This window comes from Solea senegalensis, linkage group LG11, assembly GCF_019176455.1.
Source record: "Solea senegalensis isolate Sse05_10M linkage group LG11, IFAPA_SoseM_1, whole genome shotgun sequence".
Taxonomy (NCBI): Eukaryota; Metazoa; Chordata; class Actinopteri; order Pleuronectiformes; family Soleidae; genus Solea; species Solea senegalensis.
In genome coordinates this window covers 5486628-5507179 of record NC_058031.1, presented here as the reverse complement: position 1 = coordinate 5507179, position 20552 = coordinate 5486628, and the positions used below count along the sequence as shown (strand labels likewise).

The 20552-nt window shown below is 41.5% G+C and overlaps 2 protein-coding genes across 8 annotated transcripts in view; both read right to left on the bottom strand.

Moving 5' to 3' along the window:
- Positions 1–1849: 1849 nt before the first annotated feature.
- Positions 1850–14151, bottom strand: tuba5 (tubulin alpha 5). 3 transcript variants are annotated; one of them, XM_044037679.1, is made up of 6 exons: positions 13953–14151; positions 11940–12165; positions 5846–5994; positions 4354–5034; positions 3981–4283; positions 1850–2151 (listed from the first exon to the last, which is right to left on the bottom strand). In XM_044037679.1, exons 1-5 carry the CDS (start codon positions 13953–13955, stop codon positions 3987–3989), a joined length of 1356 nt encoding a protein of 451 aa, XP_043893614.1. In that variant the 5' UTR covers positions 13956–14151; the 3' UTR covers positions 1850–2151; positions 3981–3986. The 3 variants fall into 3 exon arrangements, with proteins under 3 accessions (XP_043893614.1, XP_043893613.1, XP_043893612.1); XM_044037678.1 differs by lacking the exon at positions 1850–2151 and adding an exon at positions 3576–3803; XM_044037677.1 differs by lacking the exon at positions 1850–2151 and having other exon boundaries at positions 3576–4283.
- Positions 14152–15570: 1419 nt separating this feature from the next.
- Positions 15571–20552, bottom strand: part of LOC122777379 (kelch-like protein 12) — a 40722-nt gene continuing 35740 nt past the window's right edge. For all 5 annotated transcript variants that reach the window (XM_044038584.1, XM_044038583.1, XM_044038586.1 and 2 more), the window contains 5 exons: positions 20318–20513; positions 20063–20221; positions 18541–18639; positions 18263–18449; positions 15571–16516 (listed from right to left, as the gene is read on the bottom strand). In XM_044038584.1, the coding sequence (XP_043894519.1) occupies positions 16390–16516; positions 18263–18449; positions 18541–18639; positions 20063–20221; positions 20318–20513 (768 nt within the window). In that variant the 3' untranslated portion in view covers positions 15571–16389. The remainder of the gene's footprint in view (positions 16517–18262; positions 18450–18540; positions 18640–20062; positions 20222–20317; positions 20514–20552) is intronic.

Sequence of the window (20552 nt, the reverse complement as noted above, 5' to 3'; positions counted from 1 at the left end):
AACTTTCCATTTTCAACAACAGGAGAACCTGGGGGGAACCTTCAGGGAACATTCCCACAGCCAGTAACATTCCCAGAATGTTCTGAATTGTTAGCTGGGCAAGCATCGTCTTTCTTCCACTTACTACCTGAGTGCACTTTTGAGGCTCTTGCAATGCATGAAAACTCACCAAACTTGGTGTGCACATCAGGACATGTGTAAAATTGCACTCAGTTCCTGGTCCAGTTTTGAGGTCACCCAATTAATTTTGCAGGGATTATATACCTTCTTTTGATCTGTACTTCTTTCACTTAATCACTGAGTGCACTATTGATTGTTGTGCCATGCGGGAGAACTCAGCGAACATGTCGTGCACATCAGATCGGCGCACATAGAGTTCTGTCATAACAAATTATTCCTGTAATCACTTTTGTCACAGCCATCATATGATGTTTCTAGCGCCACACAACAGCCATCGCTGAGAAGGCCCTTGTTTTGAAATATGTCTTTGTAACATGGGATCATTTTAAAACTGTTTTTCTCAGTATCCATGAGCCACAGAGGAGGTAAAACAGACATAATCTCATTCCATTTCAATTGTTGATGTCTCACAGCCACAAATGAAGCCCCCAAAATCTTGATTAATCAGCAATGTGTACCACATCAGTTGAGATGGGCCTTGGGACCAGTATTAGACTTAATATTGATCTTATTTGTTGTTACATTGTTACTCTACTTTTATACTTACTCTACTATTACTACTACTACCACCACTCATCACTGTTGGTTGGAATTCTTTGTCTACACGTAGATTAAAACATTGGCGGATATTTATTTACAAGGCTATTCTTGGTCTTCTTCCCTCCTACATACCTGTCATCACTGAATCGGGGGAAAAAAGGCTGTTATTTGTGAATGAACTAGAGAAAGATTTGAAACTTAAAGGCTTGGTGTCATTGGACGTTATCAGGAGAATACAGGAACATTTGGAGGCAGACACATCTGTGTGTAGATGTTCTCCCTGGTTTATGGGGTTTTCATGATTGTGTAGGGTATTTATGATTATGATTGTGATCCTGAAATTATGTTATGTTTTTAAAGTATGTATGGCTGCTGACTGTTTATCTGTAACCTTGTTGTATACTTTGTAACTGTGCTGCTGTCTGTCTTGGCCATGACACACTTGAAAAAGAGATCTCAATGTGGTTTTTCCTGATTAAATAAAGGTTACTGTATAAAAACAGTGGATTGGAATGATCTGCATCTGCACATTAGACAGGCCTCTTCCCTGTCTGTTTTAAAATCTCTTCTTCTGCTAAGTTCTCATCTCTTCTCTTTGTTTTATGTTTATTTATTTATTTTGAATCTGTTTTTATTGTGGTTTATGTTACTTTTATCCACATTTTTATGTCTGAATTCTTTAAGTTGTTTTAGATGTATCTGATTACCCTCATGTGAACGTCTATGCCTTTTATTCATGGTGTCTTTTATTTATTATTCTGTACAACACTTTGGTCCACTGTGGCTGTTTTAAAGTGCTTTACAAATAAAGTTGGATTGGATTGGATACTTTTTTTTATTTTATATTATATATTAGATCACTTCATATTTATTTTTCTTCCTACAGTGTATTTTGTGGTGTTTATAAAGCATGTTTATTATTTGTTACTTTTTTACACTGCTAATGTCTTCGTTATGTGATTAAGGGGAACCAATTAATGTAATATGTATCATATATGGTATTTCGACTTCATGTTAATACGAGTATTATTATTATTAAGTTCCTCTTATGCCACTGAATTATTTCCTCGTTTTCAGCAGCAGGAACGCGGATCTAGCCTATAGGTGATTATGTAGATGGAGCCTAAAAACAAACAAGTCACATTTTCTCAAAACTTTACTCTTCTTCACCAACGCAACGATAAACTGTAGCTAAATGAACAACAGACCTCGGAACATTCCCCATATCATGTTATTCACGCCGTGTAAAAAACACAAACATAGTCGTATGTTTATCCTATGTTTGCGCGGATGAATATGTTCAGGTGACACTTTTTACGGCTCCACCGCCGGGACTTATTGTTTAAATAGCCAGTTTGATTGGTTGTTTCCTGTAAATGTTTCCTGACAGCTGCTCATCTGTGACCCTGTCAGAGCCTCCTTCAAGTTTGTCTGAGGAGAAAACAAACAACTTATTATTATTAATCGATACCAATCGATAAGAGGGGGAGGAGGAGGAGTGTGATTCAGACAATCATCCTCCAACAACAACACAATGACCCCCACACAAACAGCCACAAAGAACTACAGAGACAAAAGACAGACAGAGTCCTGCTGCAACAGATGGTGTGGACCCCCTTAAAGTCCTGACCTCACCATCATCATCATCATCATCATCACATAGAGCCAGTCTGGGACCATGTGAGGAGAAGAGACTGAAATACAGAGCTTCACAAATGTATTAGACCACCAGCTGTCCTAAATTAACAGCACTGGTAATTATCAAAATCATATTTTATTTTTCTGTAATGGTTAAAACACCAGTGTGTAGAAGCAACAAAAAAAAAGTATTATTTCTTGATTAACATGTCAAATTATAGATATTTCCTAGCTTTCCTGTGTGGGGATAAAAAGGTGAGGTTTTTCAACATGTTTTATTTATTTAACATTTATTTATGTATTCTCCTTTGGTCAAGTGAAAAAAAGTTAATTTGTTTGAGGACAAAGACATCTAAATTATAAAATTTATGATCATATTTCACGTTTCAACATAAGTGTTTTGATAGTTCACAAAATACATTTAGGATGCAAAATTAATATGAATAAAAGACATATGGGGCGGGCGCATGTGGCCTGCTGGCTGCAAGTTGGAGACCTGTGATATCGAGCCTTAGTTGTCTTGAAGATCACCTCTAAGCGCTTTATACCACATCTTTGACATTCACCCTTCCACACTCCCAGTCATATGTCATGCTTTCTCTATCACACAGCATTTTACACCCAGTCAAACACTTCAGTCCCTGAAGTCACTTTGGAGATGACCCAGAACCATGAGGGAACAAATAAGAACAAAAAACAAAACAAACGGTCAGAAGATTTTACCTCATTATTTTTATCAAAAGGATCATTTGGTTGGGTTGCGTGCACATTAGTTTAAAAGGTAGTTTGTCACAGATTGAAGAGGCACGCACAGGAAATGTGAAGAGACGTGACATCCAACAATGTGGATGGTGGTTATTGTGTGGTGTCACATGTGACCACCACACACAGTCACAGTCTCTCTCACAGGATACTGTAAAGACACTTTATTTCACAGTACAATTCAAACATAATTTGTAAAAGCTTGCATTCTTCTCCTAAAGCTTATACATATACACACATATGTATGTACATATGTGTATATGTATATATATATATATATATATATATATATATATATATATATATATATATATATATATATATATATATATATATATACATACATATGTATTGAGGCTCTGGTATATTTCTGTGCAATCTGAAGTATGTCGCATATCGAGGACCCTGTAGTATCCCACTTCACCCTCAGGTGGCGGTACAAGTCTGGATGCAGGGAATAGGATGCATTTCTACCAAAAAAAAAGAACAGTACAATGCTACAGCTCCCCCGGACAGGTCTGGTTCAAGGGGCTCACAGCTGAAAGGCCCGTCAGGGTGTCAGCTGGTTGGAGGGTCGCCAGGTTGAGGCTCTGATGACTATCCTTGATTACTACTTCGTCTGCAGATTAATCTGCAGCAGGTGAGCTGGAGGGAAACCAGGTAACAGGGTTTCTCCGGCCAGCCTGCAGGGAACAAGACAAGCAGATACACCCACTCATGCAGATGGGAAAGACAGACAGACAGCCAAAGAACAGGAGGGGAAAGAGGAAGAGGAAACAGGAGGAGATGCATTTTATGCAGATCCTAACAGATCATTCTAACTTATAATACTGTCAGTACAGGATAAAAAAAAAAATCACCAGAGCTCAGTATTCCTCGTCGTCATCATTCTCAGAGTCGGCACCTGTTTGACCCAGCTCCATGTAATCCTTCTCCAGACAGGCCAGATCCTCTCTGGCCTCTGCAAACTCCCCCTCCTCCATGCCTTCACCCACGTACCAGTGGACAAAGGCGCGTTTTGCGTACATGAGGTCAAACTTGTGGTCAAGGCGAGACCAGGCCTCTGCGATGGCAGTGGTGTTGCTCAGCATACACACGGCTCTCTGGACTTTGGCCAGGTCTCCGCCAGGAACTGCAGTTGGGGGCTGGAAGTTGATTCCTACCTGTTGATGCAAAGAAAATGATCAGGAAGTGGACGTTTCTTGTCCTTGCACTGTGTTGTCCTCCACTCACCTTGAAACCAGTGGGACACCAGTCGACAAACTGGACGGAGCGTCTGGTTTTCACACTTGCGATGGCGCTGTTCACGTCCTTGGGGACGACGTCACCTCGGTACAGCATGCAGCACGCCATGTACTTCCCGCCGCGAGGATCACACTTGACCATTTGGTTGCTTGGCTCAAAGCAGGCACTGGTGATCTCGGACACAGTCAGCTGTTCGTGGTAGGCCTTCTCTGCCGAGATGATGGGCGAGTAAGTGACCAGCGGGAAGTGGATGCGTGGAAAGGGCACCAGGTTTGTCTGGAACTCCATCAGGTCCACATTTAGGGCACCTTCGAAACGAAGCGAGGCGGTGATGGAGGAGACGATCTGACCGACCAACCTGTTGAGGTTGACGTAACTCGGGCTCTCGATTTCCATGTTGCGGCGACATATGTCGTAGATGGCCTCGTTGTCCACCATGAAGGCGCAGTCGGACTGTTCTAAGGTGGTGTGGGTGGTGAGGATGGCGTTGTACGGCTCCACCACAGCTGTGGACACGTGAGGAGCAGGGTACACGGCAAACTCCAGCTTGGATTTCTTGCCGTAGTCGACTGACAGACGCTCCATCAACAGTGAGGTGAAGCCAGAGCCGGTGCCACCTCCAAAGCTGTGGAAGATGAGGAAACCCTGCAGGCCAGAGCACTGGTCCGTCTGATGAGAGGGACAAATGACAGGACAGTCTCTGTTGACTTATAAAAGCATGAGATGCAATTAAAAAGCAACAGAAAAGATGGTTAGAGGAACCTGTACTGTATATAAAACTGGACTTTGTCTTTTGGTTGCAAAGCAAACTCCTTTTGTGAAGCCCCCAACATTTTGACCATGTGTGCCATGTTAAAATTAGAATATCACAGATATATCACCCACAACCAGGTTGTGGTTGGGGTCGTATCCAGGGGTGTCCTAGTGCCGATGTTGTGCCAAGGTAGTTATCCACGACAGGATTTGTATCCCCTGCTGCGTGAGCGTGCATGACGTGAAAATAACAATATGTGGGTTATTGAATGCATAATGTTATTGTCGTACTTCTCCAAGTGGCTCTGCAAAGGAACTTGTGGCTTATTTATCTAAATAAAGGCGCATATTCTTCTGCATGTGTTGAACTGACAATGTATCCTGAGGCTCATTGTGTGTTATTTCTATTTATTTTATTAATCAACTTTGTATTTTATTACGTTTATTGTGATTATTATACTGTACTGTGTGTATTTCATTTCTGTATCATTTTATGTGTCATTTACTACAAATTTAGACCATTTGGGTGTATCTCTTTAGGTATAAATTTAATTTTACTTTTATGCTTTGAGTATCTTTCTTTAAAACAGAGTCTGATATGTTCTCCGTGTCACTGTTGTTTTTAATTGCTGTTTTATTGTTTCATTCATTTATTAAAACCACATTAGGTCTCACTGGAATCCCTTTTTCATCATTTACGTGAAGGACATAAACTTTCATTACAGACCATTTTACGGATGCGCTCCATGACGTCATCAATGATGTCTTTGCCGACAGTGTAATGGCCACGAGCGTAGTTGTTGGCTGCGTCCTCCTTTCCAGAGATCAGCTGCTCGGGGTGGAAGAGATCTCTGTATTTACCGACCCTCACTTCATCTGAAACAAAAGATTCAGTGTTAGAAAGAGCAAAAGAAACCTCCAAAACCAGACCCTATTTACATCACAACACAAACACTACATGTGTGAATTTAGAGGATGAGAGTAATGTGCATTTTATTATCTTATTTGTTATCACACTTATTAGAAGTAGAAGAGAATTGTGTGTAAAATGCGGATACACAATATCTTGACTTTTCCATTATTCTATAGTGGTGCAGCTATACAAAGCAACTAGTGAAGAGGTAAATATAAGGTAGGATAAGACAAAAGTTATTAATTAATTAATAAACAATTAATAATCATCATAATGTTATTATTAATTATAGAAGCCGAATGTGTTTAATTGTGGTATGAGGGTTTGGTGTAATTCACTCAATGTGTGTGTGGGGTCGCTGTGCTCTCAGAGGGGGAGCTCAGGTGTGTATATAGGTGGCAATATCACTGTCCTTGTCAGGTTTGTGAACCGGAAGGGCAAACGGTTTTCGACCGCTGTACCGCGGAGGCGCTACTCGTGAATGTTGTGGATTATTTGAAGGAATTTCATTATGCAAAGAAACGCACAGCAATAAACCAATATATTGCAACTAAACAAACAGCCTGGACATTCAATCAGAGTACAAAAGAGCGATCGCCAAGGCAAAGCGCGTCAACCAGGTCATCCGGAGTCAGAAACCTCAGTAGCGGAAGTTTGAGGCTGAGCTGCTATAATATTAGTCGAAAACCTGCACCAGTTGGAACTTTGTGGGACACTTAAGGCACGTTTGGTACGGAACGAAGAGAACGCCGGAGGTCCAGATCCCGTGAACGCCGTCATCGCACCCGCTCACGAGAGCGCAAGACGGGGGGAGCTGCTGGAAGCGGTTTGGACTTTGAGGGATTTGGAGAGCGTCTGGACGTGGATATCGAGACGCCGGAGAGCGGTGCTGGAGCTGAACCTGACTGTGGAGCATAGGATCATCGGACCATTACCATCGGATCATCGGACCATCAGACCATGGAACTACCGCATGGCGCCCAACGCACGGAGGTATGTGTAGCGCTACACCGGTAAATGGCCATTGAAATTGTGTGCACACATCGCCGGGCATAAACCCAATGCATTGGTCGCCGAAGCGAGGGGGACAATAAACTTTGCGTCGCATCCGTTGATTGCTGCTGGCTGTTTATGAACTGACTATTCATCATGAGAAGAAGCAGCGCTATGTCGGACACAATTGAAGCTGCTGGGACTAATGTGCAAAATGTTATTACATCTAGTAGTGTGGGTGGCGGTGTTGAAACACAAACTAAAAAACATGTGGTTAAACTCACTGCAAAGGCCCTTGCTAATGAATTAGACAGGTTGCAGTCTGGCAGAAAGGCTAAGTTAAATCAAACAGCCATCATAAGAAAATCAATACAAGATTTGATGCAAAAGCATGATAAAACAAAGGTACAGGATGCTCTTGATGAATTATTGGAAGTCTGTCATGAAGCAAAATACATGCATAATAATTTGTTGGATTCTTTGCCATGTGAGGAAAAGGAAAAACATGAAATATGGTTCAAGGCAAAAATGTTGCCTATTAATGAGTGTATTGCTAACACAAAAATGTGGGTATCAAATGATGACAGTGTTGCAAATGAAAATGGTAATGTTGTGGACGAAGTTAATCCTGATGACAGTGTTTCAAATATTAGTAAGCACTCGAGCCATAGGAGCCGTAGTAGTGTAAGATCAAGTACTGTATCCTCTGCAGCCATAAAGGTTGAAGCAGAAAGGGCAGCGCTTGTTGCTCTGGCTGCAGCTTTAAAAGAAAGGCATGACTTGGAGGAACAGGAACAGCAGCTGAAAAGAAAAAGAGAACAGCTTGATTTACAAGCTGAAATAGCTGCATCCACTGCTAAGCTGGCTGTATTACAGGCTTCAGAGTGGAGAGGTTCTTCTCAAGCACACAGCAATGGCATGAATTCCTATTTGGAAAAGGAGAAAAAGAAAAGGCTTGAAAACTCTGTCACCACGTTGAACCCTATGGCAAAGATGTACCGTCCTGTTGGATGGAAATCAACACAAAATGGATTGTCAAAATGGTCACTACCACCCAAGGAAACCATATTAAAGGATGTGCAACCCAAGGAAACTGAGCAATGGGTCCAAGCTGCTTCAATGCATCAGTGCAGCCAAAAACAGCAGCAACAGGTCAATATATCTGAAACATCGCTGCATTTTCAACACCAGTCATCAACTGCTCAACCTATGCAACAACACCACATTGGCCAAAGTCCACCTGACATACTTACCATAATGCAAAGGCAAAATGAAATAACAGCAGCTCTGGTACAGCAACAGCATATGATGACACTACCACCACGAGATATTCCCACATTTGAGGGGGACCCTCTCCATTACAGGACATTCATCAAAGCCTTTGAGCAAGGAGTAGAGGAAAAGGCAGGACAAGCGGATTGTTTATACTATCTGGAACAGTTCACAAGAGGACAGCCACGTGAACTGGTGCGAAGCTGCCAGCATATGGCTCCAGAGCGTGGTTATGCAGTAGCAAAGGAACTAATCCAGAAACATTTTGGAAATCAGTACAAAATTGCAAGTGCTTATATGGAAAAGGCTCTGGCCTGGCAGACAATTAAATCTGAGGACGTAAGAGCTCTGCAAGCCTATTCATTATTTCTGCGTGGATGCTGCAATGTAATGGAAGAGCTTCAGTACATGCAGGAACTGAATATGCCAGTAAATATAAGAGCCATTGTGTCAAAGCTGCCATTCAGAATGAGGGAGCAATGGAGGACCATAGCCCATGACATAATGGAGACAACCAATCAACCAGCTTGCTTCATGGATATGGTTATGTTCATTGAGCGTCGTGTCAGTATTCTTTCTGACCCTTTGTTTGGTGAGATACAGGAGTCATCTGGTGTTGCTGGGATAAAGTCTGTCACTGGGTTTAAAGCACAACCTCGATATAATATGAAAGGAAATGTCATGGCCACCACTATAACATCTATGGAAGCGCTGGAAAAGGTTGAGGAGCCCACAGCAGGCCCAGAAAAGACTGAATGCCTTTGCTGTGCTCGTAGCCACTCTTTGGAGGACTGCAAACAGTTCAAGGGTTGGAAGCACAAGGAAAAGATTCAGATTCTGAGGCAAAGGGGGGTTTGTTTTGCATGTTTATGTGTGGGACACATGAGTCGTGACTGTGAGGATCGCTTGACATGTAAAATATGTAGTCAAACCCACCCCACTGTGCTTCATATTAAAAGGCAACCAGCCCCGGAAAAGTCTGAAACATCTCACCAGCCAACTTCACCTAAAACATGTGGATATACAGGGGCCGGTAAGGACCGGTGTGTGTTATCCATCCTGCCTGTGAAGGTCAAAAGTGCAAAGGGAAATCACATAATAAAAACGTATGCCTTTTTGGATCCAGGAAGTTCAGCCACATTCTGCTCAGAACAACTAATGCGGAAGCTAAACATCACAGGGAGAAAAAACAACTTCCTGTTGAGCACGATGGGGCAGAAAAAAGTGGTTCCAGCATATTCATTAATTGGCTTGGAGGTATCTACTCTGGACAGCAATGACTTTCATATTCTCCCAGAGGTTCTCACACAGACACAAATGCCAGTCAATATTAATAACATGGTAACATCTGAAGAACTGGCAAAGTGGCCATATTTGTCCAAGGTAAACATCCCAAACATAAAAGCAAACGTCGACCTGTTAATTGGAACTAACGCTCCCAGGATTTTAGAACCCTGGGAGGTCATTAACAGTAGCGGGAATGGCCCATATGCTATAAAGACAGTGCTTGGATGGGTTGTTAACGGACCACTGAATGGAAACAGTGGTGCTTCGGAGGTGGAGCTGCCCTTGGCGATGGTGAACAGGATCTCTGTGTGCAAGCTCGAAGAAATGCTGGTCAAGCAGTACAGCTATGAGTTAAATGAGAAGCAGCACCTGTCTGAGGCAGTGGCGTCTCTTCAGGAGCGTGCTCAGTCTAACAGTGAGGCGAGGGTCCGTGAGGTAAAAGTGAAGGACCAGATCAAGCAGTTGGAGAACCAGAACACTTCTCTTAACAACCAGATGGTGGCACTGCAGCGACACACCACCACCCTACAGGAACAGAATTCAGGCTTACTCACACAAACGGCAAAACTGCAGGTGGAGAACTCCACACTCTCCTCTCAGAGTGTGTCTCTGACGGCCCAGAATGCTGTGCTGCAAGGTCAAGTCACAGCCTTGGAGACGGAGGTAGAGTCATGGCAGCGACAGCGTGAGGAGGCATGGCGGGCTCGAGAAAGTGTGCTCAGTGACCACGAACGCCTGCTGAGTGTTCAGGAAAGGCAAGCGTACGAGTATGAGCAGCTGATCAGTCAGCATGCATCGTTGAAAGGCAAACAGAGGGCACTAGAGAATGAACACAGGACGCTGCACAACAAGTATTGTGTTTTGGTGCAGCAGAAGGAGAATTGGGACGAGCATGAAGGGCGTGGTCAGAAGGAGAAGGAGGAATTAAACCAGGAGACTCAGAAGAATCGGCTTCTGCAGCAAGAGAATCTGCAGCTGAAAACAGAAGTGGACAGACAGACAGAGAGCCAATCAAAGCTCTCAGAGGATGCTATGGCCTGGAACCACTCATGGCTGCTTGGCAGGGTTCTGGAGGTTTTTCCAGATAAACAAGGGCTGGTTCCGTGAGGTTACAGACAAGGGCCAACATTATTGAAAGGCCAGTGACGAAACTTTGTTTGGTACATGGAATATAGATTTGTCTGTACTGCACTTTAATGTAACTGTATCAACACATTATTTGCTCCTGTCTTGTTGTGTTTGAATTGTTATGTCAGGCTGCCATTAACAATTAGGGGCCGGTGTATAGAAGCCGAATGTGTTTAATTGTGGTATGAGGGTTTGGTGTAATTCACTCAATGTGTGTGTGGGGTCGCTGTGCTCTCAGAGGGGGAGCTCAGGTGTGTATATAGGTGGCAATATCACTGTCCTTGTCAGGTTTGTGAACCGGAAGGGCAAACGGTTTTCGACCGCTGTACCGCGGAGGCGCTACTCGTGAATGTTGTGGATTATTTGAAGGAATTTCATTATGCAAAGAAACGCACAGCAATAAACCAATATATTGCAACTAAACAAACAGCCTGGACATTCAATCAGAGTACAAAAGAGCGATCGCCAAGGCAAAGCGCGTCAACCAGGTCATCCGGAGTCAGAAACCTCAGTAGCGGAAGTTTGAGGCTGAGCTGCTATAATATTAATAATAGTATAAAAAACAGAAAACAAAAAAGTGCAAATGTTGAGTATAGAGGATAAATGGAATAGTATGAATTTGTTTTAATAAAATCAATGTTTAATTTATTTTGTTTATTTTTGACAACCCATGGATGAGCGTAAAGATTATTGTTGCCAGTTCAAATCCCTGCCAGGACAAAGTTCGAGGCACCTGTGAGCAAGGTACCCAATCCCTATTCCATTCTGTCATGAACATAAATGCAATAAAAACACTGGATGAACTGTTGCGTCTGAAATTGTGTTAAATAAAAGCAAAATAATAAATCATTAAATTTAAATAATTTAACTCACAGCATAAATGTAGTGATCCTAGACGGCTTCATTGAAACTATAATAATGTTTCTATATAAATAAATCACAAATCACCTGCTAAAATCAACTGAATACTCACTGGAGCGTTAGACTACTGTTTACATAGAACACCTCTGTAAATGTTGGCAGCATTGAAAAAAGGAGTCACAGCTGCACTCGTTGCCTGGATACCAGAGTCTGTATCCTATTAGCAGTTACTGTAACTGCACAAGGCCATAAGTGATGGAGAGGAACTCATGCCAGACACAAACTTGACTGGAACACTCAATAAAAGAAAATAGATAAGAAATAAAAAATAAAAATAAACACACACAGTCTCCAGGACTATACTCACCGACCACCGTGGGCTCCAGATCCACGTATAACGCTCGTGGACTGTGACGCCCTCGACTCCCAGTGCTGAAGAAAGTGCTGAATGGATCTTCACGTGAGTTTGGTTGTGCATGGCCGTCCGGGAAGGTGCCGTCGGGAGCGATGCCGTGCTCCAGGCAGAAGAGCTCCCAGCAGGCGTTTCCTGTCTGCACTCCTGCCTGGCCCACGTGGATGGAGATGCACTCTCTCTGTGCAGAGGGAAACAAAAACCATGATCACGACCGGAGAAGAAGAGTACTGAAGAGTGAACACAACCTTTTCTTCCACATGTTTGGGATTATTTGTTTTCACAAAAACAGAAGGAAAAATAAATATTAAATACAAGATCTAAGAGGAGCAGCTGAAATCTAGGCCACTAGAGTTTTACAGTGAATTTGTGGACTTTGAATTTGCAGCAGTGATGTTTTTTCCCCAGAAGGAATTTAAGAAATTCAGACAACATGGTTTTTCAAAGCAAAAACTATTTAAAATATTCATTGATTTTTACGAGGTTGCAATGCAAACATGCAGTGTTGCAACAAGGCTATTATAGTTCACGAAAACTAAAATTGAAAAACATTTTAGTTAACTGAAATAAAAAGGAAAAGTAGAGTTTAAAACCCCCCCTGATAACTAAATGAAACTGAATTGTGTTATCACTAAAACTAACTAAAATTATAGTGAATTTGAATGTGCTTAATTATCTTTATCGTATTTAATTAATTAATTATTATTATTAATTATCTTATCTGTACATTTTTTTGGGTTCATATGAATGCCTGCCATTTTTAAAGGTTGTATTTGAGATAAAAATACTCCATATTACAAACAACTAAAACTAACACTAACAATAATAAATAACTAAACTAAAACCTAGCATTTACAAAAAAATAATAAAAACTGATAAAAACTAGCAAACCCACTCGAAACACAAATTAAAGCTAACACATTTCAACTAATGAAAAATCCAAGACTAATATAACTTTGTGTTGTAATGTAATAAAGTACACATAGTGTTACTGTACTTGACTTTGTTAGTTGTATTTCTAGCAACTTTTACTTTTACTACATTACTACTTTTTACTACATTTCCTCTATCTACCAAATAAAATCAGTAGTAGAAGAGTTGGTATTATGGTCTGTATTTATATTAGAGTTTTTCTAGTCTTGATGAGCTGCTTTACACTACAGTTTGCCATTCACACATCTTTCAACATGGGATTAAATGTCTTACACAAGGACACATACAGACTAGCAGAGCCAGGAATTGAACCCACAACCTTCCAGTTGAAAGACAACTCTACTCCCTACCACTGAGCCACCATGGCTCAATCCTTACTCCTCACTTTTCTTCTAAAACTTAAGTCCATTTTATATCAGAAAGTAAAGTAAATTTCATCTTTAAGATTTTACTTAAGTGATATTATAAAAAAGTGACTCCAACTTCTACCAAAGTCCTTTTCTGGTAAGCTACTTTTACTCAAGTATCCCTTTAAGGTACTTTACTGCAAACAGTGTCTGGTGATACTGCATTGTCCATCACAGTTTTTTTCTTTTTTTTCAAGCGTAAACAAAAAGAGGACAGGATTATTTCACCACTCCACTGTTGCATCTTCCAACAAAACGTGTTTGAACATGTTGAGAATTTCAGCTTTTGTTCTTCCTGTAAGGGAAACATGAACTTCCCCCCAAGATGATTTTTAGCCACCGAGTGACATCTGTTATATATGAGTAGATTATAGTCTAGAATATGAATATACTTCAAAACCAAGAAAACAAAGATTATAAACAATAGGAGTTTTTTTCTTTAAAAAAAAAAATTTAAGATTTAATGACAGTAATGACAATGGCTTGAGCTCCTCTCTGCAGACAGTCTGCAATAAACAGCCTGTCAGTCATTTTAAACTCACACATAAAAACATGCAGAGACATTACTGAAGCATTTAAAAGATGCTCATATTGACACAATCAATAAGAAAATGTTAAATTCCCGTACCATGTTGCTGATGCAGATGATAGAGTAGAGAACAGTGGACGTTCCAGACAGATCCCACCTGTGTCCCAGGAAACAAGTCAAGTGTCTCGTCTCTGTCAACACAGCTCTGCTCCGTCTGTCTGTCCCTGCTGCTGCTGGTGCTGCTTTTATACCTGCACACAGGTTTGGTCACTGACTGCTGCGTCGTCTCACAGCGACGCTAGATTTGACTGGGGAAGGTGTAGATCGATGGGGGAGGAGGGAAAAAAAAGGTGATGGTTTTTCTCCCACTGAAGTCAACTCCTCCTTAAAACCTTTTTGTTGGACTTTTGTTGCTGCCTCTCAGGTTTAGATCAGTTAGGCAGTGTCTCACTGGATAATTAACACATATGCACATAAATTAGAAAACACTCACCATTTATAGGGTTAGTAGACAGTAGGCAGGTGTAAGTATATATGTATATATACATATATATATATATATATACACACACATATATATACATACATATATCAATTGTAAAAAATGAAAACATTTACCTCACAATATGCGATACATGGTCCACGATGCCAATAATATCACAATACAGCGATTCTGTGATAATCAATACATTGCAGAACAATTTTATAGCGATACACTACGATATCTGTCACTGAAGAAAACAAAACGTTAAAAATGTGAAAAGTTAAAAGTGCAGGATTTCTCCATTTATTCACAACAAACTCACTCCTCTTCGGCAAGGTAACGTCCACCTGAGTTTTCCTCATTCAGTAAACTGGCAGGGACTGTTTACTTTAAAGCATCTTAATTTATTAAGCAAAATATTGATATTTGTGCCGGCATATCAATTCCGGCATTGCAAAACGAAGGATTGAGATATATCACCAAATCAATATTTGACCTACCCTTATTTAAATGTGTATGTAGGTCAATACAGTGTTGTTTAAAGTTTGATTTTTTGCATCAAACTTACACAGAATTCAGATTCTCTCTCCACACAGGTGTAATCGTTTCTTGTCGCCTTTACAATTCAACATTTTGCTTTTCTTTTGGTCTGATTTCAGGAGGAAAAAAAACAAACTTACACTCACCAGACGTGGTCTTCTGCTGCTTCACAGTTCCATCGTCTTCTTCCTAACGTGGCCGTAATGAGCGGTTCATTTGAGTTACTGTTGCCTTTTTATAACTTGCTCATTCTCCTTGGACCTCTGGCATCAACAAGGCAAAGAACTGCTGCACACCAGATATTTTCTCCTTTTCAGACAATTCTCTGTAAACCCTGCAGATGGCTGTCTGTGAAAACTGAACTTTCCATGGCAATAATTGTTGAGATCAGATTGGACCAAAGAGAACAGACGACACAAACGTCAGCAGGCATTCTCAGCAGCATTAGACAAAAACCAAATCCAAATATGACAAAATGTTTACCTTTATTAAAAAAAGACATCCTGGGAAGTTGGTGAATGAAACCAGTAATTTGGTGGCATGCGTGGAAATTCACCTTTTTGCGTGCTGTTAATATAGACATGAAGTCATACAGCGATAAAACATTAGAAACATTTGGGGGGTTTGCTCTGTGGATGTCTTTCACATCCACAGAGTGTACAGGTGTTCAAATGAACCACGCAGAAAAACGTGTCACTGTTCAGGATTTATTCACTTTCCAGGCAAAAGTGAACATGCTCAAATGTATAAGCTGAGGAAACAAACAAAAACAAATCACATGCTTCTCATTCTGTGATTCTTCAATTCTGCCCAACAGAAGGACAAAATAAAGTCAACTGGTATAATTCAGTCATTCTCTAAAACAATATTAATCTCTAAATATACTGTATATTCTGTGTGCGACAATAAGAAATAAACTCTTTGTAATAAAGTGATTGGAATCTAAAAGCACTGTACAAAAAAAGTGGTTGGATTATTGACCCATGAATGACCTCGCAGATGTCAAATGTGTACGCTCGATAAAGACAATGTACTGTGGCTAGTGTCAAAGTCAGACGGGAGGCAACATGGATGTCCACCGTTTGGATGTAGGCCAAAGTCATAAGGCATATAGCAGCAACTGGAGTCTTAACTGTGCTCCAACGTTTGATGTTTTCTTATCATGAGTAAAAATATATTGCACTTTGAAAACAAACTAAAAAAAATTATCTCACAGGTAAAGACAGCAACAAGTACCACCAAATGAGAGTCATGCAAGTGGTGATGATGGGCTCCCGGGGGCCTCTTTTTCCGGTGAAGTCGACCACAGCGAAGCTGAAGCTCTGTCGTGTGGTCCAACTGGAGGAACGACAACCGTCCAGAGGAGGCGGCGGCCCAAACTGCTGCACGCGAGTCGTATTCTGGCGAACAAAACATCTTCCCTTTGTGGCTCTGGTTCAGAGGCCGTTTTTAACAAAGTCTAGCTGCATGTCCTCCTGTCTGCTTTTCCTCTCGTGGGGTCTTTGCGAAAGATCACTTCTCTCGTAGAACACAGACGCCTGCGTCGCACCGCTGCGTCGCCATTGAAGTGACAACTTCCCAGGAGTCGATGACCGGGTCATAACATTCAATACTGCTGAGCAGAGAGTTCCCGTCGTATCTGCAGAGACAATCACAGAAGAAGTGAAGAGACTCAACATTAACAATCGACACTATTTCACAGAGTGATGTTAAACATGGTTTAAGTAAGAAGACAGCAACAGCCTGTGTGGCAGTGTGTAAGAATTAGTGACACAACAAATAGAGAGACTCCTACATTAACCCCTCCCTTACATAAGCATCTCAGGGGAACAATGATGGCCTTCACATACCAGAAGTGATTAAAACTTCTCTTTCACAACTCTCTCTCCACACTTTCTCCCTCTTCTTCGTAAAGCCTGTCCCACACTAGAGGATAATTGGCCAGATTTCGCTCCCAATCTGACCCTCCTGACAATCGTGGGTGCCTTTTGATTATAGGCCGATTTGAACAGATTATCGGGTCAAATAATCCTGTAGTGTGAGGGGTTAACAGATGTGATTTTAACATTGGATACATCAGAGTCTCCCCAATTTAAAATCCTAAGTATTGAACATGTTTGACATTTACGAGAGCGAGTTGACCAGGAAACGGATGTTACGTAGTTTTGTTTAGAACCGTAACTTGTACAAGCCAAGTAGATTCCGCTCAGCACAAAACATCGCAACACATGACAGCTGACAGTCCGCCTCCATGTTTGTTTATATTCTGAAAACCCTGAAAACGTGCGTTAATCTCCAACATTTAGCAAGGAAATTTCAACCTGTTCAGCTGTATTTTAGTTCAGTGACTGTGTCAGACTGTAACTAATGAGTCATCACCAACAACTGCTTTACAAGTCACTGTTGCAGCCGTGGTATGACGACTCACATTGAGGAGATACTATAATAACGGACAACGAACCAAACCTTGCAGAGTCGAGCTGTGCCATGCTACGAAAGTATAGTGGCAAAGAAGGTGTTGGAAGATGTCCAACATAAAGCAAGGCCTTGCCAAAAGTACATGCTTAAGGCTTATACTAAGGCTACAAAAACAAAATCATTATACACTAATACAAACTTATTTATGGTTAGTATCTTTAGTTTCTTACATCTTACAAAGTGGACTTTAAATAGTAACGCATCATTGAATTGAAATGTCAGTGGTATATAATTATACTGTTGTTTCTTTATGCTTATTACCTGACTACAAAGCACTACAGTAAATCTGCTTTGTTTGATCCTCTCCAGTCTGGCAATTTTACTGCTTGATGAACATGATGTGACATGTTAATGATTATTTGTACAAAAAATCTGCAATAAAAACAAAAACACCTGTGTTGGTGAGGGCGTGTTGCTTCACATCCAGGTGGGAAACCCAATCTAAAACATCCAGTTTGAGTAATAGACGTATGAGTTTGAAGGATCGTCAGCTGCCAAAGCATATTGCACAACAATTTATGGATATTAAGATTGTGGGAAAGTTTCTCGCAATCGTTTTGAATTTCAGTGCAAAAACAATACAAATACTGTTGAGCTTTATTTTCCGAAAGGAATAGGCAAGAGGATGTGAAAGGGTACAGTTCAGTTTGCCATGGTGTGGTTTGGAACAGTACACCCTGACCCAACTTGCATCTCTTGCAATTCTTAGCCAACAAAAATAAGTTAAAATCGACTTTCTCTTTCAGTTCTTACAAGCTTGTCACTAGGGGTGCATTCACATCAGCCCTTTAAAACCCACTGCCACAGAAAGACCCACATCAGGACACTTTTCTTTTAATAGAAAAGTGCGGTCATTTCCCAGCTTGGGATCAATGAATTATATCTATCTAGTATATCTGTCTTTTACCCGGCGATGGCGTAGAGACGTCCTCGGAGAACGGTTGCTCCCACGTAACATCGAGGAGTAGTCATACTGGCTACAGTGGTCCAGTAGTCTGTTCTGATGTTGTAGACTTCGACAGAATCGAGGTGGGAAACGCCATCAAAGCCTCCCACTACATAGATGTGGTCATTGAGTAAAGCCACACCAGCTCCTGAGGACAGAATAAACAGTCTCAGATAAACAGTCACACGCACACACGTAGTCATCTTTTATCACTTTTCTGTGTCCCTTGTCTCACCTACCTGACCTCTTGGTGGCCATTGGTGTAACACTTGTCCAGTGGCCAGTGTGTGGGTCATACCGCTCAACTGAGTTCAAGATATTCAGTCCATCGTATCCACCTGGGAGGAAATATTAGGCCAGTTTTTTAATGATTGATTAAGAGCTGAAACTGCAGTTGTTTCTTTATTAATACATAACTCGATTGAGGGCCACACAGTGGGGTATTGGCTCGTACTGTTGCTTTACAGCAAGAAGACGCAGGTTTGTGACCCGGGATGACTGTGGGCCTTTCTGTGTGTCGTTGGCATGTTTTTCCCGTGTGAACGTGCAGAGACACGCGTTTGACACTTAAATTGCCCTTAGGTGTGAATGTGAGGCTCCAGCTCCCCCTGACACTCAAAACTGGTAACCAAGGAATGAACGAATAACTTAACTGATCATGTAAATTATGTTAACTGTGGAATTAAGACAAGGAGCTGGAGCTGATGTTTGTGGATAGGTGGTATTTTCAAAGGTCTACGTTTCTGCACGTCTAGACTTTAACGCTAGCCTGACATTTTTAACTCAAATGGACAGTGCTGGGATTTTAGTCAAGTGTAAACAGCAGACATGTCCGGACCAGTATTCATGTTGTAGGATGTAGCAGTCTTTCAGGAAAAAGTTCACAACCGGACTTGTTTGGTCTTTTCACACTGCCAGGCAAAGAAAAAGGTCACTCTAATATTTTTGCTTTGTGCCTACCACACATGCCTGTGGGGGCAGTATTGTGATCTGTGGTTGCTTCAGTTGGTCTGGTCTACACGCAGCAACGTGCCCAAAAACACAGAGAACAACTGCCTATAAATACACTGACTGACCAGGTTCTTAGGACATAACCAGACAACGCCAAGATTCATCGGGTTCAAATTGTGAAAGAATGGTTCAGGGACCATGAGTCATTTGTTTTTTAGTCCAGACCTTACCTCCACTAAGACGTTTGGGATTTTCTTTTGGTGAAAAAAATATTACAAAAGTGAAATTAATTAAAGTTATGTTGTTACATAAGCTTTTCAGAGCAATGAAATGTGAATTTAAGTGTAACATAAAATGTTGAGGCCACGCGGTTGGTGTAGTGGTTAGCACTCTTGCCTTTGCAGCAAGAAGACCCAGTTCAAGGGTCTTTCTTTATGGAGTTTGCACGTTCTCCCATGTGTGCGAGGGTGGGTTTTCTCTGCGTTCTCCAATTTCCTCCCACAGTCCAAAAACATGCAATATGGAATTTAGGTAAATTGACCATAGGCTTGCATGTGAGAGTGAATGGTTGTTTGTCTCTATGTGTATGGCCCTGCAATGGACTGGCGAACTGTCCAGGGTTTACCCCACCTATCGCCCTATGTCAGCTGAGATTGGCACAGCGAGAATAAAATGGTAGATGATGGATGGATAAAATGTTGAAATGTAAAGTAAAACTGAATGTCTTCAAGTTTAAAACTGTCAATTAACACAAATAGATCAGTTTTGACAATAATCTACTGATAAAAAGCTGAAAACTACAATCCATACCTAGACAGTATATAAGTCCACTGGCCACCACCAGACCAGCTCCTTCTCTAGCTGTCTGCATATCTCCCAGCATGCTCCACTGATCAATGTTTGGGTCATATCGTTCCATGCTGGTATGACGCCTGCTGCCATCGAATCCTCCAGCAACATAAATCATGTCTGTGCAGACAGAGGAAACACATGTGTATAGTTACAGTGATATTTAACCAGGAAATAAGAAACTGTAATGGCATGAGAAACAAAAATCTTCCTCACCTCCCAGTGTTGTGGCCCCTGCAAGGCCGCGCCGCACGTTCATGGTGGCAACCGTGTACCAAACGCCGTCCTCATCCGCCGTGTAGTCCAGACACTCCACGGAACTGAGCCTCGACCGACCATCGTACCCTCCGATCACATAGACCCGATCGTGGAGAGACACTGTGGCAACGTAACGCCTTTTCCGTGCAATGTTCTATTCAAGACACATTGATCCGCGTTTATCACCAAATTC

Excerpts from the sequence above, each read along its gene's own strand:
- tuba5 (XM_044037679.1), bottom strand. Across the intron at positions 5,995-11,939 it reads TCTGGAGCCCACGGTGGTCG|ATGAAGTGAGGGTCGGTAAA; the intron begins GTGAGTATAGTC and ends CTTTTGTTTCAG. Across the intron at positions 5,035-5,845 it reads TGGAGCGCATCCGTAAAATG|ACGGACCAGTGCTCTGGCCT; the intron begins GTCTGTAATGAA and ends CCCTCTCATCAG.